Source organism: Mya arenaria, chromosome 14 (genome assembly GCF_026914265.1).
Source record: "Mya arenaria isolate MELC-2E11 chromosome 14, ASM2691426v1".
In the NCBI taxonomy this organism is placed as follows: domain Eukaryota; kingdom Metazoa; phylum Mollusca; class Bivalvia; order Myida; family Myidae; genus Mya; species Mya arenaria.
Genome location: NC_069135.1, coordinates 57007510 through 57026476, shown reverse-complemented (window position 1 = coordinate 57026476; position 18967 = coordinate 57007510). Strand labels below are relative to the sequence as shown.

Genomic DNA, 18967 nt, shown 5'->3' with positions numbered 1-18967 from the left:
GACCTTGGAGTGTTTTTTTCCTATCGAATGCGTCACAATTTAGATATAACAATGTTGACCATGTATTAAGAGGATAGAAATATATCAGTAATATAACTATTAAAGAACAAACACTTATTTGTTAAATACTTATTTCCTATGGATCAAACAAAGAAAAACGTTGGCATATTGTTTCATATTAATTATACGCCTTATTTAAAACTGTGTGTATTATTGTCCTGGTGTCGTTTGCATCCCCTAGTAAAGCCCTGGTTTCGAAAAACCCACTGGTAATTGCCTTGGTTTCGGAGCATCCCCTATTTAATGTAATTGGGTTTAAGGATCCTCTTTGTATTATCCTGGTGTCAGATGATCCCTTATACAATGCCCTTTGGGTCTGAGAATCCCCCTTTTCTTGCCCTGGTGTACAAATATACCATTTGTAATGCCCTTGCGACAGTGCAACCTATGCATATTGCCCTCTGTATTGCCCTGTTGTCGGTGAATCACTGCGTATTGCCCTGGTGTCGGTGAATCACTGTGTATTGCCCTGGTGTCGGTGAATCACTATGTATTGCGCTGGTGTCTGTGAATCAATGTGTATTGCCCTGGTGTCGGTGAATCACTGTGTATTGCACTGGTGTAAGTGATTCACTATGTATTGGCCTGGTGTCGGTGATTCACTGTGTATTGCCCTGGTGTCTGTGAATCACTGTGTATTGCCCTGGTGTAGGTCAATTACTGTGTTTTGCCCTGGTGTCGGTGAATCACTATGAATTGCCTTGGTGTCGGAGAAACCCCTCTGTATTGCCCTTGTGTCGGAAACCCCTGTGTATTGCTCTGGTGTCATAGATTGCCTAAGTATTGCCCTCGTGTGGGAGAATCCCCGGTGTGTTGCCCTGGTGTCGGTAAATCATTGTGTATTGCCCTGATGTCGATGAATCACTGTGTATTGCCCTGGTGTAGGTTAATTACTGTGTTTTTCCCTGGTGTCGGTGAAACCCCTCCGTATTGCCCTTGTGTCGGAAAACCCCTGTATATTGCTCTGGTGTCGAAGATCGCCTAAGTATTGCCCTGGTGTCGGAGAATCCCCTGTGTATTGCCCTGATGTCGGTTAATCATTGTGTATTGCCCTTGAGTCCGAGAAACACTGTGTAATACCCTGGTGTCCAAAAATCACTGTTTATTTCCCTAGTTTCGATGAACCCCTTCCTTTTGCCCTGGTTTCGGTGAACCCTTGTGTATTACCCTGGTGTCGGAGAACCCCTGTGTAGTTCCCTGGTTTCGGTGAATCACTGTGTATTGCCCTGGTGTCGGTGAATCACTGTGTATTGCCCTGGTGTCGGTGAATCACTGTGTATTGCCCTTGTGTCGGTGAATCACTGTGTATTGCCCTCTTGTCGGTGAATCACTATGCATTGCCTTAAATCATTGTGTATAGCCCTGGTCCCTGAGAATCACTATGTATTGCCCTGGTGTCCATAAATCACTGTATATTTCCCTGGTGTCGGTGAATCCCTGTGTTTTGCCCAGGTGTCGGTGTATCTCTGAGTATTGCTCTTGTGTACAAGTATCACTGTGTATTGCCCTGGTGTCGGAGAATCCTAGAGTATTACCCTGGTGTCCAAGAAATCACAATATATTGCTCAGGTGTCTGTTAATCACTGTGTATTGCCTTGGTGTCGGAGAACCCCTGTGTAATGCCCTGGTGTCGGAGAACGCCTGTCTATCGCCCTTGTGTTTGAGAACCCCTGTGTGTTGCCCTGGTGTCGGTGAATCCCTGTGTATTACCTTGGTGTCGGTGAATCACTGTGTTTTGCCCTGGTGTCGGATACGCCTGTCTATTGCCCTTGTGTTTGAGAACCCCTGTGTAATGCCCTGGTGTCGGAGAACCCCTGTGTATTGCCCTGGTGTCGGAGAACGCCTGTCTATTGCCCTTGTGTTGGAAAATTCCTGTGTATTGGCCTGGTGTCGGTGATTCCCTCTCTATTACCCTGTTGCCGGTTAATCCCTGTGTATTGCATTGGTGTCGGTGAATCACTGTGTATTGCCCTGGTGTCGGTGAATCACTATGTATTGCCCTGGTGTCTGTGAATCACTGTGTATTACCCTGGTGTCGGTGAATCACTGTGTATTGCCCTGGTGTCGGTGAATCACTGTGTATTGCACTGGTGTAAGTGATTCACTATGTATTGGCCTGGTGTCGGTGATTCACTGTGTATTGCCCTGGTGTCTGTGAATCACTGTGTATTGCCCTGGTGTAGGTCAATTACTGTGTTTTGCCCTGGTGTCGGTGAATCACTATGTATTGCCTTGGTGTCGGAGAAACCCCTCCGTATTGCCCTTGTGTCGGAAACCCCTGTGTATTGCTCTGGTGTCGTAGATCGCCTAAGTATTGCCCTGGTGTGGGAGAATCCCCGGTGTGTTGCCCTGGTGCCGGTAAATCATTGTGTATTGCCCTGGTGTCGGTGAATCACTGTGTATTGCCCTGGTGTAGGTTAATTACTGTGTTTTGCCCTTGTGTCGGTGAATCACTATGTATTGCCTTGGTGTCGGAGAAACCCCTCCTTATTGCCCTTGGGTCGGAAAACCCCTGTGTATTGCTCTGGTGGCGTAGATCGCCTAAATCTTGCCCTGGTGTCGGAGAATCCCCTGTGTATTGCCCTGGTGTCGGTTAATCATTGTGTATTGCCCTGGAGTCCGAGAAACACTGTGTATTACCCTGGTGTCCAAAAATCACTGTATTTTTCCCTAGTTTCGGTGAACCCTTTCCTATTGCCCTGGTTTCGGTGAATCACTGTGTATTACCCTGGTGTCGGAGAAATCCTGTGTATTGCCCTGGTTTCGGTGAATCCCCTGTGTATTGCCCTGGTGTCGGTGAATCACTGTGTATTGCCCTGGTGTCGGTGAATCAATGTGTATTGCCCTGGTGTCGTTGAATCACTGTGTATTGCCCTGGTGTCGGAGAATCAATGTGTATTGCCCTGGTGTCGGTGAATCACTGTGTATTACCCTGGTGTCGGTGAATCACTGTGTATTGCCCTGGTGTCGGTGAATCACTGTGGATTGACCTGGCGTCGGTGATCACTGTGGATTGCCCTGGTGTCGTAGAATCACTGTGTATTGCCCTGGTGTCGGTGAATGAATGTGTATTGCCTTGGTGTCGTTGAATCACTGTGTATTGCCCTGGTGTCGGTGGATCACTATGTATTGCCCTGGTGTCGGATAAACCCCATTGTGTATTGCGCTGGTGTCGGAGAACCCCTGTGTATTGCCCTGGTGTCGGTGAATCACTGTGTATTGTCCTGGTGTCGGTGAATCACTGTGTATTGCCCTGGTGTCGGTGAATCACAGTGTATTGCCCTCGTGTCGGTGAATCCCTGTGGATTGTCCTGGTGTCGGTGAATCACAATGTATTGCCCTGGTGTCGGATAAACCCCATTGTGTATTGCGCTGGTGTCGGAGAACCCCTGTGTATTGCCCTGGTGTCGGTGAATCACTGTGTATTGCCCTGGTGTCGGTGAATCACTGTGTATTGCCCTGGTGTCGGAGAACCACTGTGTATTGCCCTGGTGTCGGTGAATCACTGTGTATTGCCCTGGTGTCGGTGAATCACTGTGTATTGCCCTGGTGTCGGTGAATCACTGTGTATTGCCCTGGTGTCGGTGAATCACTGTGTATTGCCCTGGTGTCGGTGAATCACTGTGTATTGCCCTGGTGTCGGTGAATCACTGTGTATTGCCCTGGTGTCGGTGAATCACTGTGTATTGCCCTGGTGTCGGTGAATCAATGTGTATTGCCCTTGTTTCACAGCATCCCCTTTGAAGTGCCATTGCGTCTGAGCATTCTCTTTATTTTCCCACTGGTGTAAGAGGATGTCCTATTCAATGCCCTTAGGTCTGAGAGTCCCCTTTTTATTGTATTGTCGTGGTGTATCCCGGTATATTGTACTGATGTCGGACAGTTCCCGGTATATTGTACTGATGTTGGAGAGTACCCTGTATATTGTCCTGGTGTCGGAGAGTCCCCTGTATATTGTACTGATGTCGGACAGTCCCCTGTATATTGTCCTGGTGTCGGACAGTCCCCGGTATATTGTACTGATGTCGGACAGTTCCCGGTATATTTTACTGATGTCGGAGAGTACCCTGTATATTGTCCTGGTGTCGGAGAGTTCCCGGTATATTGTCCTGGTGTCGGAGAGTTCCCGGTATATTGTACTGATATCAGAGAGTAGCCTGTATATTGTCCCCTGTGTAAAGCCCAGATGTCAGGTAATCTCGTGTGTTTTGCCCCCTGATGTAGGAGCATCCCCCTGCATGTACCCCCTTGTCGTGTTTCTTTAAGAATTCTTCATATGCTTAAAACAAGGTGAAGCATGGCTTTATGCTGAATTTAAACGTAAACGTTTACATATACAATACAAATCAGCGAAAGATGGACATTTATTTACATAAACAGGCAGATCATTCAATATAGTATAATAGGCGGAATATTAGTTGAAGAAAATGACAGAACAGGACAAAATATACTTAAATATACAGTGAAACTGCGTTCCCTCGAACAAGCGGTGGCTCGAGAACCGGCGTTCCCTCGAGGTCGGAGCTTGGTCCTGAACTTTTTTCCTTCTATTTTCATATAAAATATACCCACGCTGCCTCGAAACCTAATTATGTCGAGCAGTCGAGCAATATCCTCGGTCCCAAGTACACAAATCGTGCACAAAACCTGATGGCTCCCTCGAGGACATAATTTCACACTTTTTCCCGAACGCGTGTTCCAAAATAAACAAACATTTGCTAGGTGTTAAAATTTTCGCATGTTGTAAACATTGCAATGACAGTTGAAAGGCAATTTGATAAGGTGTGAAAAACCGTTTTTCATTGTTAACGCATGACCGATATTAGTTGATATGGGCATTTGAGATGATAATTATGAGAAGTTACTGATAAGAAGTTAATTGTGAGAAATTTAAATGAGTAATAAAAATATGAATAAAACACTACCATATCAATTCAACATCGGATTGAACAGTTTCGCGAAACCGACATCTTGTCACAAGATGCGCCAATCAACAATCCTTGATTTTGCGAAACTTAAATCTGACTAATGCCACAATATGTACTGTGATACAAATGTTGCTTGTTACGAAAATGTGCTTTTTTGTTAAAATAAACATTTCTATTTATTCATTTATTGTTTTATTTTCTTTTGCGTTTTACATTTAGTTTAAGACAAACTTTGAACATATTAGCGATTTCTACAACGCAACACATAATCGGTGTCTTGGTAAACAGTCTGTTTGACGACTTCAAACTTAAAATACACTGAAAGATATTTCATATCAAACTGGAAAATTGAAGATCGGGTCGTTCGAAACATCGGTTCCCTCGAGGTTTTGGCTCGGTCCCTGGCGACCTCGAGCGATCGCAGTTTTACTGTAGTTATTATTATAAAATAACTGCCGCTCTTGTGTGTAAGACCTCGGTCATCGGCTGAAATTGCGATACTACTCTATGTTTGTATGGCCACGATTATCGGGTGGAAAGTGTTAAACTGCCACATGTTTGTATGACCGCGATTATCGGGTGAAAGTATAAAACTGCCACTTTTCTGTTTGTGTGGCCTCGGCAGTCGGTTTAAATTGCGAAACTTCCACCTGTTGACCAAGTCAATCGGGTGAGATTCAAACTACCACCTGTTTGTGTGACCTCGTCCATCGAAGGAGATGCAAACTTTCACCTGTGTTTATTACCTTGGCGACAATACTTTTATTATTAATCAAGGGGAAGTAAAGCAAAATAACATCATAACTTAGCCTTAACGGTTAGTTCCCTTCCATTCACAATCGGGAAGTTATAAACAGGAAGTTGTTAGTTTCGTTTTCAAAATGCTTGTCTATCCATGACTTATGTTCTGTTTTTTCAGACAAAATTCATTTGTGGGTGGCCATAGCGGACAATATTTGGTCTAAAGTACTTTATAAGCATCCTTTAAACCAACACATACCTGCTTAGGTCAAACAAATATTTGATTAGGATAAGGTATAAAAAACACTTTGTTTGGTAGGTATATATTCACCTTTTTTATTCAAATATACTTTTTTATGAATAAAAAAAAGATTATTTTCTTGCAAATAGTGCTCTCTTTTACAAACGTCATCAATATATTGCTGTTGTTATGGAGCTTTAATATGTCATAAATTAATGACATTTAATTTTAGTTGGTCGACCGGGTCGGGTTACCTAAACAAACATTTTCTTTATGATTTATCCTTCAATGTTGACACTTAAACTCGATATTTGACCTTCAAAACTCTGATAAAACGGATTGACCGTGTAGCTATGAAGTCGCTTAACTGTTGAAACTCGCCTCTTGTTAGTTAGATAACGTAGGCAAAACATAATTGCGGCCATGATTTTTTATAAATAATTTACCTCGCGTATATAAGCAAATCAATTCGTATTGTAACACATACGGTCTCCACGCTTCGCTGTTTTACAATAATTCCGATACTTAAGAAAAAATAATTTCAATAAGAAAACGTGGCATAAAATTTGTTTGAAATCATAAGGCGCTACCTTTCGTATGATCAATTTTAGTTATCACATAAAGTGAATGTAACCCTAACAACTAAATATTCTGACTATTGCATTTTTTCTTTGTAGAACTTCACAGTTCAGGAAATAATTGAAATTCGTTATTAAAGATTATTATATGTACGAACTTTTATTGAAGTGCGAATGTTAATATTAATACCAATTAGGTTGTCCGGTTAGCGCAGTGGTTGGTGCACTCGCTTCTCACATAGGCGACTATGTTTCGATTCCCGGCTTGGCCACATGCGAGTTTGGTTTGTGGTTACAAAGTCGTACAAGTAGGTTTCCTCCGATTTCCCCCACAACACCACACTCTCGCGCAACATCGTTCCGATCGTGATTAATATAAGTTGCAATTGCTTGTTTTACAATCGTTGTAAAATAAATAAGTTTAGATTAAACTAATTGTAATATTAATATGACTAACTTCTGTGTTAAATAATTTATAAACTAAAGCCGACCCTATCTAAACTTTTGTAAAAGCATTTGATAAACACACATTTCTTTTTAGGCTTAAGTTACGTTTAACAATGGCTTAGGTGAGATGTTTAATCGGATAATAGCTAATTCAGTTAATGTTTCTTGTTGTCATATACCCGGCTTTAAATAAAGAATAGTGTATTATGTAACTTGTATCTTGTGATAAGTATAAATATTAAAGATATCGGTCACCAATCGTCATGTCACATGTACCACTGTAGTGTGATAAATAAACAAGCATACCAGCATTAAAATCATATACGGCAGTAAGTTATTGCTTATAGCGGTGTAGTTTCACTCATATCAATTTAAGTACACGCATATATTCAATGATATTAAGACCAGTCAAAGAGAGTACACTAGTGGTTTAGGTATCGACCTTTCACCCAAGATGTTGTGGGTTCAAGCCCCACTAGGGAAATAATCTCATGTTCTATCGATATGGAAACACTGGCGTACTAAATGGATACGCGAGTGATTTATATCGACTGTTTACTTTAATTGAATGTATTTACACAAGTGTTCAAAATAATAACTAATGCTCTATGATATATCTATTTTTCAAAACATTCATCAATACCGGAAGGGACACTATTATTTACCAGGCCAAAATGGGAACCTAAAATCTAATACAGATTAGCATGCGTGTAAGTATTGAAAACATATATATACCAGTACTCGCATAAGAACTAAAAAAGACGGTTATTAGCATAAGTGCACACGCTAACACTCTCACCGAACACTCGGACGTGTACACACACTGCTTCTCCCAAACACGCGTACGCGCATAAACTCTCCCTCTACCCAACACGCGTACGCGCACACGCATTCCATCTTCCCGATCACACGTACGCGTACAACAGTCCCTATCCCTCACACACGCACTCAATCTCCCCGAACACCCGTACGTGCACACGCACTCCTTTTCCCCACACACACTAACAACCTCTACCCCAACACGCGTACGCGCAAATGCCTTCTATCTCCACCCACGTAAGTGCACACACACTTACTCTAACCCAACACACCTACGCATACACACACTCCCTCTCTCCAGACACACGTTCGCGCACATGTACTCCATCTTCACACACACACACACACACACAAGTAAGCGCACACACACTCCCTCTCCCCACGCACGTAAGCGCACATGAACTGCATCTCCACACACACACGCGTAATACATCACACGTTCGCGCGTACGCACTCCCTCTCCACACACACACACACACACACATACGAACACGCATACGCATTCCATTCCCCCCAAACACGTTCGCGCATACGCATTCTATTTCCACACAAACACGTGCGCACATACGCACTCCCTCTCCCCACACACGTACGCGCATACGCACTCCCTCTCCCCCAGACACGTTTGAGCACACAAATTCCCTCTATGCACACACTTGTACGTGCACACGCACTCCCCCTCCCCAAGCACGCAATTCCTCTCCGCACACACACGTACGCGCACCCACTCCCTCTCTTCCAATAAACTTACGTACACTCGCGCTCAATTTTCCCCACACACGTAAGCGCACACGCACTGCATCTCTACACACACACACACTCGTACACGGACACGCACTCCATTTCCACACACACTTACGCACACATGCATTCCATCGCTACATATACATGTAAGCGCACATGCACTCCATTTCGACACTCACATACAAAAACGTACGCGCACAAGCACCCAATCTCTACACACAAACAGACGCACATATGCACTCCATTTCCACACACACACAACGCATTCTATTTCCACACAAACACGCATGCGCATACGCACTCCATCTCCGCGCACGCCCACACGTACCTCCTCTCCCAACACACACGTACGAACACAAGCTATACCTGCCCCCCCCCCCCCACACACACACACGTACGCGCACCCGCACTTCGTCTCCATAAACACATAGAGGCTCTGCCATTCAGTCAATATCCGGAACTATCATCTGTGTGTATTACTTCAGCCATCGGGTAAATATGTAAAACAATGTCCCCTGCCATCATGAATGTGCTAAACTGTCATTTATAAAAGGGAAGTAAAGCAAAGAACAACTTTACTTAGCTTAAGCGATTAGTCCCCTTTCAACACAATCATGAAACTATAAACAGAAAGATGTTCGTTTCGATTTCAAAAGGCTGGTCTATTCATCAACTGTGTTCTGTCTTTCAGACAAAATTGATTTGGCAGTCTGTCCAAACCGAACAAAATCTGTCGAAACAACGGGAATTGGTCAAAACAGAAAACAGTTTTCTCCATATTAGGTAAGTAGATATATACTCAGTAGTAAATCAATCGTATTTATCAGAATTGTACAAAACGGTGACTGGATTTCCCTGTTAAATTCACTTCAAGTTTATTGTTTAACAAAAAACATATAGATACTTTGTAATAAAGCGAGTGAGGAGAACTATATATAGCCTACCGTATCTTACGACCACCCAACAATCCAACCAATATTTGTATATTCTTACAAAAAGACATTTGACCTCCACCATTACTACCAAACTTAAATCAATACAGATCGACCATGCAGCTATGAAACCGTAAACGTATGAAAAATATTAGCGATATATTAGCCCTTTTTGGAAAATTGTGGCCACGTAGCTATAAACTAAAAATCCCTTTATAAAGGCTTAACTGTTTTAATGGTACACAACTCTGAGCCTTATTTGGTTTGATCAAGTAAGTCAAATAAGTTGAACATAATAAAGCATAACAATTGAAACATGTTTTAAATTTGAGAGAGAGAGAGAGAGATAGAGAGAGAGAGAGAGAGAGAGAGAGAGAGAGAGAGAGAGAGGGTGAGAGAGAGGGGGTTTGGTGAGAGAGAATGGTGAGAGGGGCACAGAGAGATAAATAGAGAGAGAGAGAAGAAATAGGAGGTGAAGGACTGAGAGGGACGGAGAGGGGATGAGGATAGAGGCACAGATAGAAATAGAGAGTGGGGGGAAATGGGGGGTGGCGGTACAGAGGGGATGAGAGAGAGGGGGATAGGAGAGAGAATAAGAGAGAAAGTGAAAGGGAGAAAAAGAGAGGGAATAGGGAGAGGGACACAGAGAGATACATAGAAAGAGAGAAAGGGAGAGAAAGAGAGGGAATAGGGAGAGGGACACAGAGAGATAAATAGAAAGAGAGAGACGGGATAAAGGGGGTGGGGGGGTTGCGGTTCAGATAGTGAAAAAGATGTAGAGAGTGATAGGATGAAATGAGATGGGGTGAAAGAGATGGGAGAGAGAGAGAGAGAGAGAGAGAGAGAGAGAGAGAGAGAGAGAGAGAGAGAGAGAGAGAGAGAGAGAGAGAGAGAGAGAGAGTGAGAGAGAGAGAGAGAGGTGGGGGAGGGGAGTGAAAGAGAGGGAGAGAGCGAGGGAGAGAGAGAAAACAGAGGGGAGAGGGGATGGGGATAGAGAGAGAGAGAGAGAGAGACAGAGGGATAGAGAGAGATGGAGAGGTGGAAGTTATGGAATCAATATTTCTTTTTCCGTATTAACAAATTCATGGTTCTTATATTTATAAACATTTAAGGCACTCGAAAGGATGGATGCAGTTCCCGGACGAAAGGCACAAATGGCATCTGGATCGGCGCCTGACCTCACCTACTGCCAGCCATGCGCGGAGGACGGCAAGAAAATCCTCCCTGAGGCCTTCTGTCCCGTCTGTAAGGAGTTCTTGTGTTCTAACTGTGCCCGAGTACACCGAAACCAGAAAATAACCAAAAGTCACGCCCTCCAGGACAAGGACAGTATGCCTTCCTCATTCCGCGAAGAGAGTGAAGATGAAAAGTTTACAGAAACATGTCAGCGTCATGCTCAAGAGTTCATAAAATATTACTGTCTTAATCATGAGACACTTCTGTGTGGAGACTGCTTGGTTGAAAAAGCTCATCGCTCATGCAATATTGAAAGGATTTCTCAAGTTGCAAAACGGTACAAGGAGGGTGCAGAATACAACAGCCTGAAAACAGGACTTGTCCAGACGGCCACTGACATTGGCAAACTATCACACAACATACAGGTGATCATGAAATCAGTTGACGAAGAAAGCCTTACCAATATCAATGAGCTTCGCAAATTTAGGACTGAAATTAACCAGTACCTGGATAAAAGGGAAAATGAACTCTTGCCAGACATTGATCAGAAGAAACGAACATCTAAGACACTGCTAGATGAACTGAAATCAAAATGCACAAACATGAAATCATCCATTGAGAAACTAAAGTCGGAGTTACAAGCACAGGACGACAATAGCAACCAGCTATTAATAGTAGGAAAACGAGCTATAAAAGAGCTGGCAGGTCTCCAGGCAGCCCTGGAAGATGTGAGCCGGAGGAATGAAGTTCCCCGATACAAGTTTCACAGGGACCCCGAAACTTAGAAGATAATAGCTTCCGAAAAAACAATAGGACGGTTGGAAGAGGACGAATCAACGTCGGCGTTAGGACAGCAACACCGACAACAACAAACGAAGCAGGAACAACGGCAACAGGAGACGATGCAACAACACCAAAAACAGATGAAAGCTGTATCACAAAAAGGTTTGGGTACAACCAATGACTAATTTGACATTTCCTAAGTAATGCAGTTGATTAGTCTGTTTTCAAAAGACTGTTGACTTCGCATTAGTTAACCAGGCACGTTAACGTTACGTTAAAAACCATGGTGTAAAGTTCATCAAGTGCTTTACAAAAATGACATAATGAAATATTGTGGACAAATAATATTTCGCAACTAAAATTGAGATACCAATAAACTTAAGGCATCTATTTTGAATGATATATACTTTATTGTTAAGGTAAAATAATAAGTGTATATTCTTTAGCTGTACCAATCATAATTCCAGGCGAATCAACTGCTGCTGCAGGGCAGCAAGAACAACAACAACAGAAGGAGCAACAACCACGGCAACTCGAGACTATGCAGCAACAACAAAAACACATGCAAGAGTTATCACCAAAAGGTTTGTGTACAACCACAGATAAATTTGACATTGCCCTATGTAGTACAGTCTCTTTTCAAAAGCCTTTTAATGTCGCTCAAGATAACCAGGCACGTTGACGCTGAGTTAAAAAAATATGTTGTAAAGTACTAAACAAAAGCAAAATAATTAAATACTACGACAAATAATATTGCGCAAATAAATAACGATCCAAATAAACTTAAGGCATATATTTTATGCTGTAAACCATATTTTGGGGGAATTACAATACGGTATTTATACGGTATTCCACTTCTGTCAGTACAACATGGCTGTATTCTACTCTGCTGACGTCAGATCACAAAAATGCATTCGGAACTCCTCGGCCATTTTCATCGAAAACAACCTCGGATGTATATCGACTGTAAACATACTCAAAATTGGAATGTTTGCTGCAAGTAGATCGAGTAGTTATTTAATTTAGCAGTTAATGACTTAAGACTCTTGGGAATCTTTACTTTGTTTGCAATAATACACTTCACTGGCAATCAATTTAAACTTAGATAATTGATAAAACTCTGAATCACAGAATTTCATTGATTATTTAATTAAAAAATACGAACTTCTTCTACTGATATACCAGCATACATCCGAGGTTGTTTTCAGGGGGAAAAACGAGGATCTCCAAATGAAAGAAATATGAGAATGTTGAAATGACGTCATTAAACACAATATTGCGTAATTAAAATTGCATTTATAATGAAAACATGTGACATTTAGCCAGGAATATAATTAATAAAAGGCTAACTTATATTTCTCTTTTATCCGGAATATCGTATTCAGTGTGTGCATACCACATGATAAATTACGTCATATATGCTACGTCGGAAGGCAACATTTTGCTTAAAATAAAGAATACAATCAAAGATAACTTTTATTTTACTACACCATTATAAGTAAAACAAAGGGCAGTATGTGCCGCTTAAAGAGCCCCGCCTTCATTTTAATACCGAAGTTTGATAGGGTGATTAGTTTCATTCAGTTTCACAATACGGCCGTCTGACGGAGCGCTGGCGAAACATGAATATCACTTCTTGTTTGTGATTTTATGTTCTATGTCTTTGGCGTTAACACAGTGCCAGTAAACCGGATTTATGTTTAAACTTTTTGCTACTGAGCTTGTTTCTGTAGCTTTTTACTAGTGTGTGTTTGTGCATTTCTTGTGTTACAGTGTATGTACTCTTAAAGTAACTTCTCGAAATTGTTATTATATTTTACTTAGAACTGAATCTGTGTGTATGTATTGATTAAAACGTTATGCGAATATAGGAAATGAGAACAAAATGACATCATTTTCAAATCAGCCTTACAATTTTTACAAAGCATAGACTGGTTATCTACAAGAACAAATAACTTTTTTAACAAGTTTAATTGATCATTCCAAACATCTCTTCAGGTTCATCGGCTGTTAGTTTTTGTTCAATATTTAAATATTTATCTACGGTGTTTCGTTACTAGCGCAGGTCTTGGTGTAAATACAAACTTTGTTCGTTTGAAACATCAAAAGAAATATTTTACATTATCACACTTTTTAAGATGGTACAAACATCGATGACATCATAGGCGGCAGTATTTGTATGTGATATTTTGGTATATATCAGGCTTTTTTCTATAGTACCAACGGGTCCGACTATCGGACTCATTCCCAAAGCTAAATTAACAATATTTTTCTCATTCTTTAGAAAAAAATCCAAATCAATCTAAAAAAGCAATAAAAATCAATGAATTATGAAAGTCTTTTACCTGAACTGGTTCATTTAACATCCTCAGACATTATCAGAAGATCTCTGTGTTACATCAATGGCGATATTTTAAGTCAGAAATTGTTTGATATATTTGGTTCCTTTGTTACATAGCTGCTATCATTGGAGACAAAATCAGTCAGAGATTGTTTGAGATGTTTATATTATTAGAAGGTCTCTCTGTGATATTGTTTCTGTCATAGGCGACAGTATAAGTCAGAGATTGCTTGATATATTTATTAGACAGTCTCTGTGTTACACCATTGCTATCATAGGCGGCAGTACTAGTTAAAGATTGTTTGAGATATAAATCTACTATTAGAAGGTCTCTCTGTTATATTGTTGCTGTCATAGGCGACAGTATAAGTCAGAGATTGCTTGATATATTTATTAGACAGTCTCTGTGTTACACCATTGCTATCATAGGCGGCAGTACTAGTTAAAGATTGTTTGAGATATAAATCTACTATTAGAAGGTCTCTCTGTTATATTGTTGCTGTCATAGGCGACAGTATAAGTCAGAGATTGCTTGATATATTTATTAGACAGTCTCTGTGTTACACCATTGCTATCATAGGCGGCAGTACTAGTTAAAGATTGTTTGAGATATAAATCTACTATTAGAAGGTCTCACTGTTATATTGTTGTTGTCATAGGCGACAGTATAAGTCAGAGATTGCTTGATATATTTATTAGACAGTCTCTGTGTTACACCATTGCTATCATAGGCGGCAGTACTAGTTAAAGATTGTTTATATATATTTATATAAATTGTGGTAAGAAGGTCCTGTATTATATCATATCTAGCACAGGCGGCAGTTTCAGTCAGAGGTTGTTAAGTAATTTATATATTATTATGAACATATTAGCGTTTACCTATGTTACACCGTATATTTCCCTTGCTGATACTGCTACCTATGGTTACACCGTATATTTCTCTGGCTGATACTGCTACCTATGGTAAACCGTATATATCCCCTGCTGATACTGCTACGTACGGTTACACCGTACATTTCTCTGTCTTATACTGCTAATTATGGTTACATCGTATACTCCTCTGGCCAATACTGCTACCTATGGTTACACCGTATAATTCTCTGGCTTATACTGCTAATTATGGTTACATCGTATACTCCTGTGGCTGATACTGCTACCTATGGTTACACTGTATACACCTCATTCGGATACTGCCCTCTATGCATACAACGTATACATACTATATACAACGTATTCTTCTCCGATTGAAACTGTCTCCTTTTGCTACAACGTATATTCTTTGACTGATACTGCCCCAAGGGTTGCCCAGCATACCTCTTCCAGATACTGCCCCCTATGGTTATACTGTATACGTCTCGGACTTAATTTGCCCCCTATGGTTACATAATATATGTATGACTGATACTGATATTTCCTGTAATTGTCTTTTTATTTCATTCAGAAAGTGTGATTAAATACATATTCATGTTCCAAATAGAGGCTTAATCTTTATATTCTTTAAAGTATAATTCTAAAACATTTGAGTGAACAACATTTTTATCACCAAAACTAAGTTTCAAATATATGTTTATACAATTTAATTATAGATTTGCAAACAGTCCAAGAAGATGTATTTTAAAGCTTCAAATATCTCTTTGTGTACATGCCCAGTTTTTATATTGTTTCATACATGCACATTCCATCAAGGTCATAAGCACATCTTTAGATACATGCGTTTACTATGAACATATCTTCGTTTGTTAAATGTTAAATACAAGCGAAGCGGACATGAATAAACACTATTTTAAGTTTTATTTCGACATTTCAGCTTTAAACCAGTGCCGAGCAGACCTAAGCCAATCCCAGTTTAGCAAGCTGCCTTACATTCCAGTGAAGACGGCAGCCGACACCAGTGAATGCTTCCTGGCCAGTATGGCCCTCCTGTCCAGAGACAGGCTCCTACTGGCTGACTGCCGCAATTGCTCAGTAAAGCTCATGGACACCACTACTAACAATATGATGTCTCAGGTGAAACTGCCAGGTGAGCCATGGGGCATGTGTCTCCTGCCCGGGGACAGAGCAGCCGTCACTCTACCTTGGGTGAAGAAGATACAATTCGTATCTACTCAGGGAAATATCACACTTCAGGAAGTTGTTAATGTAGATGGACAATGTCATGGAATAGATTTCTTCTGTGATGACAACCTGATAGTGTCCTCTACCAACCCAGCCAAGGTTGTGTTGATTCACATAAAGGGAAAGGTGAAGAAGAGTGTGGACAAAGACAGCAGTGGAAAACCTTTGTTTCAGAAACCCGAGTATCTGACAGTGACTAGAGAGAGTCAGACTCCACCGGTCATATATGTCTCGGACATGGACACCAACACCATTATCAAGCTGAACATCTCACTAGAGGTCCTCCAGTCGTACCAAGACCCGATACTGAAATACCCACGTTGTCTGGCAGCCGTGGGGGACAACCAGCTGCTCGTGTGTGGGAGTGACAGTGACAACATCCTGTTACTGGACACGCTCACTGGCAAGATAACCCAACTGCTGGGAGAGGAAGAGGAGATAGAGATGCCACAAAGCGTGACTTACTGTTCACTGAAGAAGATGTTGTTTGTCACCTGCTGGCACTATGGCAGATGTTATTCGGATAATATCGTAAAAGTATTCTACTCAGTATAGATCAAGTCTGCCAATTAATATGAGTGAAATCTGTATCAGGTGTGAAGTAATTGTAATGTTTAAGAATAATTTTAATATAAAGTATCATACTGACAATACGCTTATACAATGCTTTATTTCACATATCGAGCGATTCAATTACTGTGGGAGTGTTTGACGGAAACTTGACTTTTAAATTATTTTGAATTCTAACAGTTATCATTAGTGACAAGTAGTGTAGTAATGTGTTATAAGAGAATAATATACGAGTTTGAGAATGTGTATTATTAATTGAAATGTTTGTAGCTGATTGTGTATGAAATATACCAAAAAGTTGGTTTCTTACTTGTGAATGTTTAATTAAACAATGTAATTGTGTAATAGAATGATTCGGAATATAGATTACAGAGTTGTAGACACGATGTGTCTTTTTCATACAGTTTGTAGTTAGTAAATACGATGTTTAAGTGTTTATATTAAAATTAAATTAAAAACATACAAGTTCGTATCTTTATGCATGTTTATTGAATGAATAATTCTATAGACATTGACATCTGAAATGAGTTATCGTATTATTAGTTTACTGTTTGAAACCTTAATTACAGCAAAGGATACAATCAAAGTACAGTCGAATCCCGTTGGCTCGAACTCGCTTGGCTCGAATTCCTTGTTAGCTCGAACTGATGTAAACGACCGATTTCATTATACTGAAGATAAGCATTCCCGCTTGGCTCGAATTTTCGAGGCTCGAGGTATTTTCGACGGTCCCTGTGAGTTCGAGCCAACGGGGTTTGACTGTATATAAAGAACATCTGGTCTTATTAGGCAGCATTATTAATGTGAAAATCCCCCGCTGGCAAGGCCCAAATATTTTTAGAAAATCGATAACTCGACCACTCGAACTGATTCTCAAGTTTCGGGATATCCGAACCTTTCTTAAATTAATTGAAAGCTTCGCGTGATAATATCAATCAACCAATCTCACAACAGCCTTTAGCTGATTTGTAACGGGTGTGGAAATCGTTGAATTCAAAGACAATTTGTTTAGTATATATCAACATATGTTTAAGAGGTGTAGCTGTCATAGTTTAATACTCCTGATGATAGCAAACACTTAAATTCGTATGAACATAAATCCGAAGAAGTGCATTCTCCAAACCATGCACAAGTCCTTTAAAAAACAACTGTTATTGTGTGTCCTGCGTATCATAACGGGCATTGACCGGCATGGAAGACATTACCTATGTCCAATTGACGTTCAACATAAAATATATTTCATTTTTTTGTAAATTGCAAGAGAGAAGTGTCAGATCCCCCCCCCCCATTTTTTCTAAAACACCTTCTACACTTCGGTAAGTGCAAAAAGATGTTATCTAGCACCATACGATTTTTCACATTGACAGATACATTTGGCGCATCTCGACCACCGATATTTCATCATAAAGTAAAAGAAATTGGTTTAGAGGTGCCTAAATTAAATTATATAGCGATAACATTACCAAGTTTAAAAACGTGGGTAAATTATCTAGATTGCGGAAGATAAGATGTGTGTCTTTGGATAATTGTGCGTTTCTTTACGCCCATCGACTGACATTTAATAGGGTGAACATTTCTTCGTTAAATGCCTGGCACTTCCTATATTTTTGTGTACTATTTTCTAGTCTGAAATTCAGCCTTTCGAGTTATGCAATAAAATATATGAATTTTCAGGGTAAGTTTTATTTAATTTAATTTAGCAATTGATTGAAAACAATGCGTTCAAAATGTATTTTTAACGTTGAATTCGATACGCTTATTCGGCCTTTGCCACCGATTTAATATTTTAATGTTGCGGTGTCAACTGAAAATAAATCATTTTCATTTTGAGGTTTTTATTGATTATTGATCACATATCTAAATCTCTTTCAATTTGCATCTGCCGCTTTACATTGATTGATTTGGTTTTGTGAAAACAGTGCTCTGCGACCAATGCAAGATTTCGGTGTAGCTCGAAAACACTGCCGGACCAACCCCTGTGACTCGCGCACATATTCGCACATCTGCGAACTCGCTTTATCGCACATGGAAATGCACGCAACATGTAATGGCGTCAGCGATAAAGCCATTCTCAATCATTTGGATTTAGCTTGATGTTATCTAACTGACTCAAAAAATGTAACTCCATTAGCTTAAAAAATGTGTAATTGAAAGGGACTCGTTCATGTGAACCGTCTAAATAAAACCGGTAAAGGCGTCATACCCGCAGGTGGCCGTATTCTGACATCCATCAAATAGCTTACCGGAATCACGATACATAGAGAGCAAATGTTTTATTACAAGACACTGGTTGAGTCTACGGTCGTGTTTACTGGCCTGTCTTAATTTTCCGAGTGGTTGAACGAATTTAACCACCCCGTCCTAATAACAAACGATGCAGTTTTCGACACAAGAGTAAAAATAAATAAATGTCTGCGCTTTAGTTTAATCTGTCTTGGCATCCTCGGCAACCCAGCGCATCGTAACATATATGATACCCTGGACAAATCAGC

At 40.6% G+C, this 18967-nt stretch overlaps 2 protein-coding genes across 2 annotated transcripts in view; both read left to right on the top strand.

Annotated features, from left to right (window-relative positions):
• LOC128217318 (uncharacterized) overlaps window positions 1–18967 on the top strand; it is a 126947-nt gene that overhangs the window by 31856 nt on the left and 76124 nt on the right. The window lies entirely within an intron of this gene.
• Window positions 9283–16777, top strand: LOC128217317 (uncharacterized). The gene is made up of 4 exons (XM_052924401.1): window positions 9283–9341; window positions 10603–11611; window positions 11917–12033; window positions 15598–16777. Exons 2-4 carry the CDS (start codon window positions 11569–11571, stop codon window positions 16458–16460), a joined length of 1023 nt encoding a protein of 340 aa, XP_052780361.1. The 5' UTR covers window positions 9283–9341; window positions 10603–11568; the 3' UTR covers window positions 16461–16777.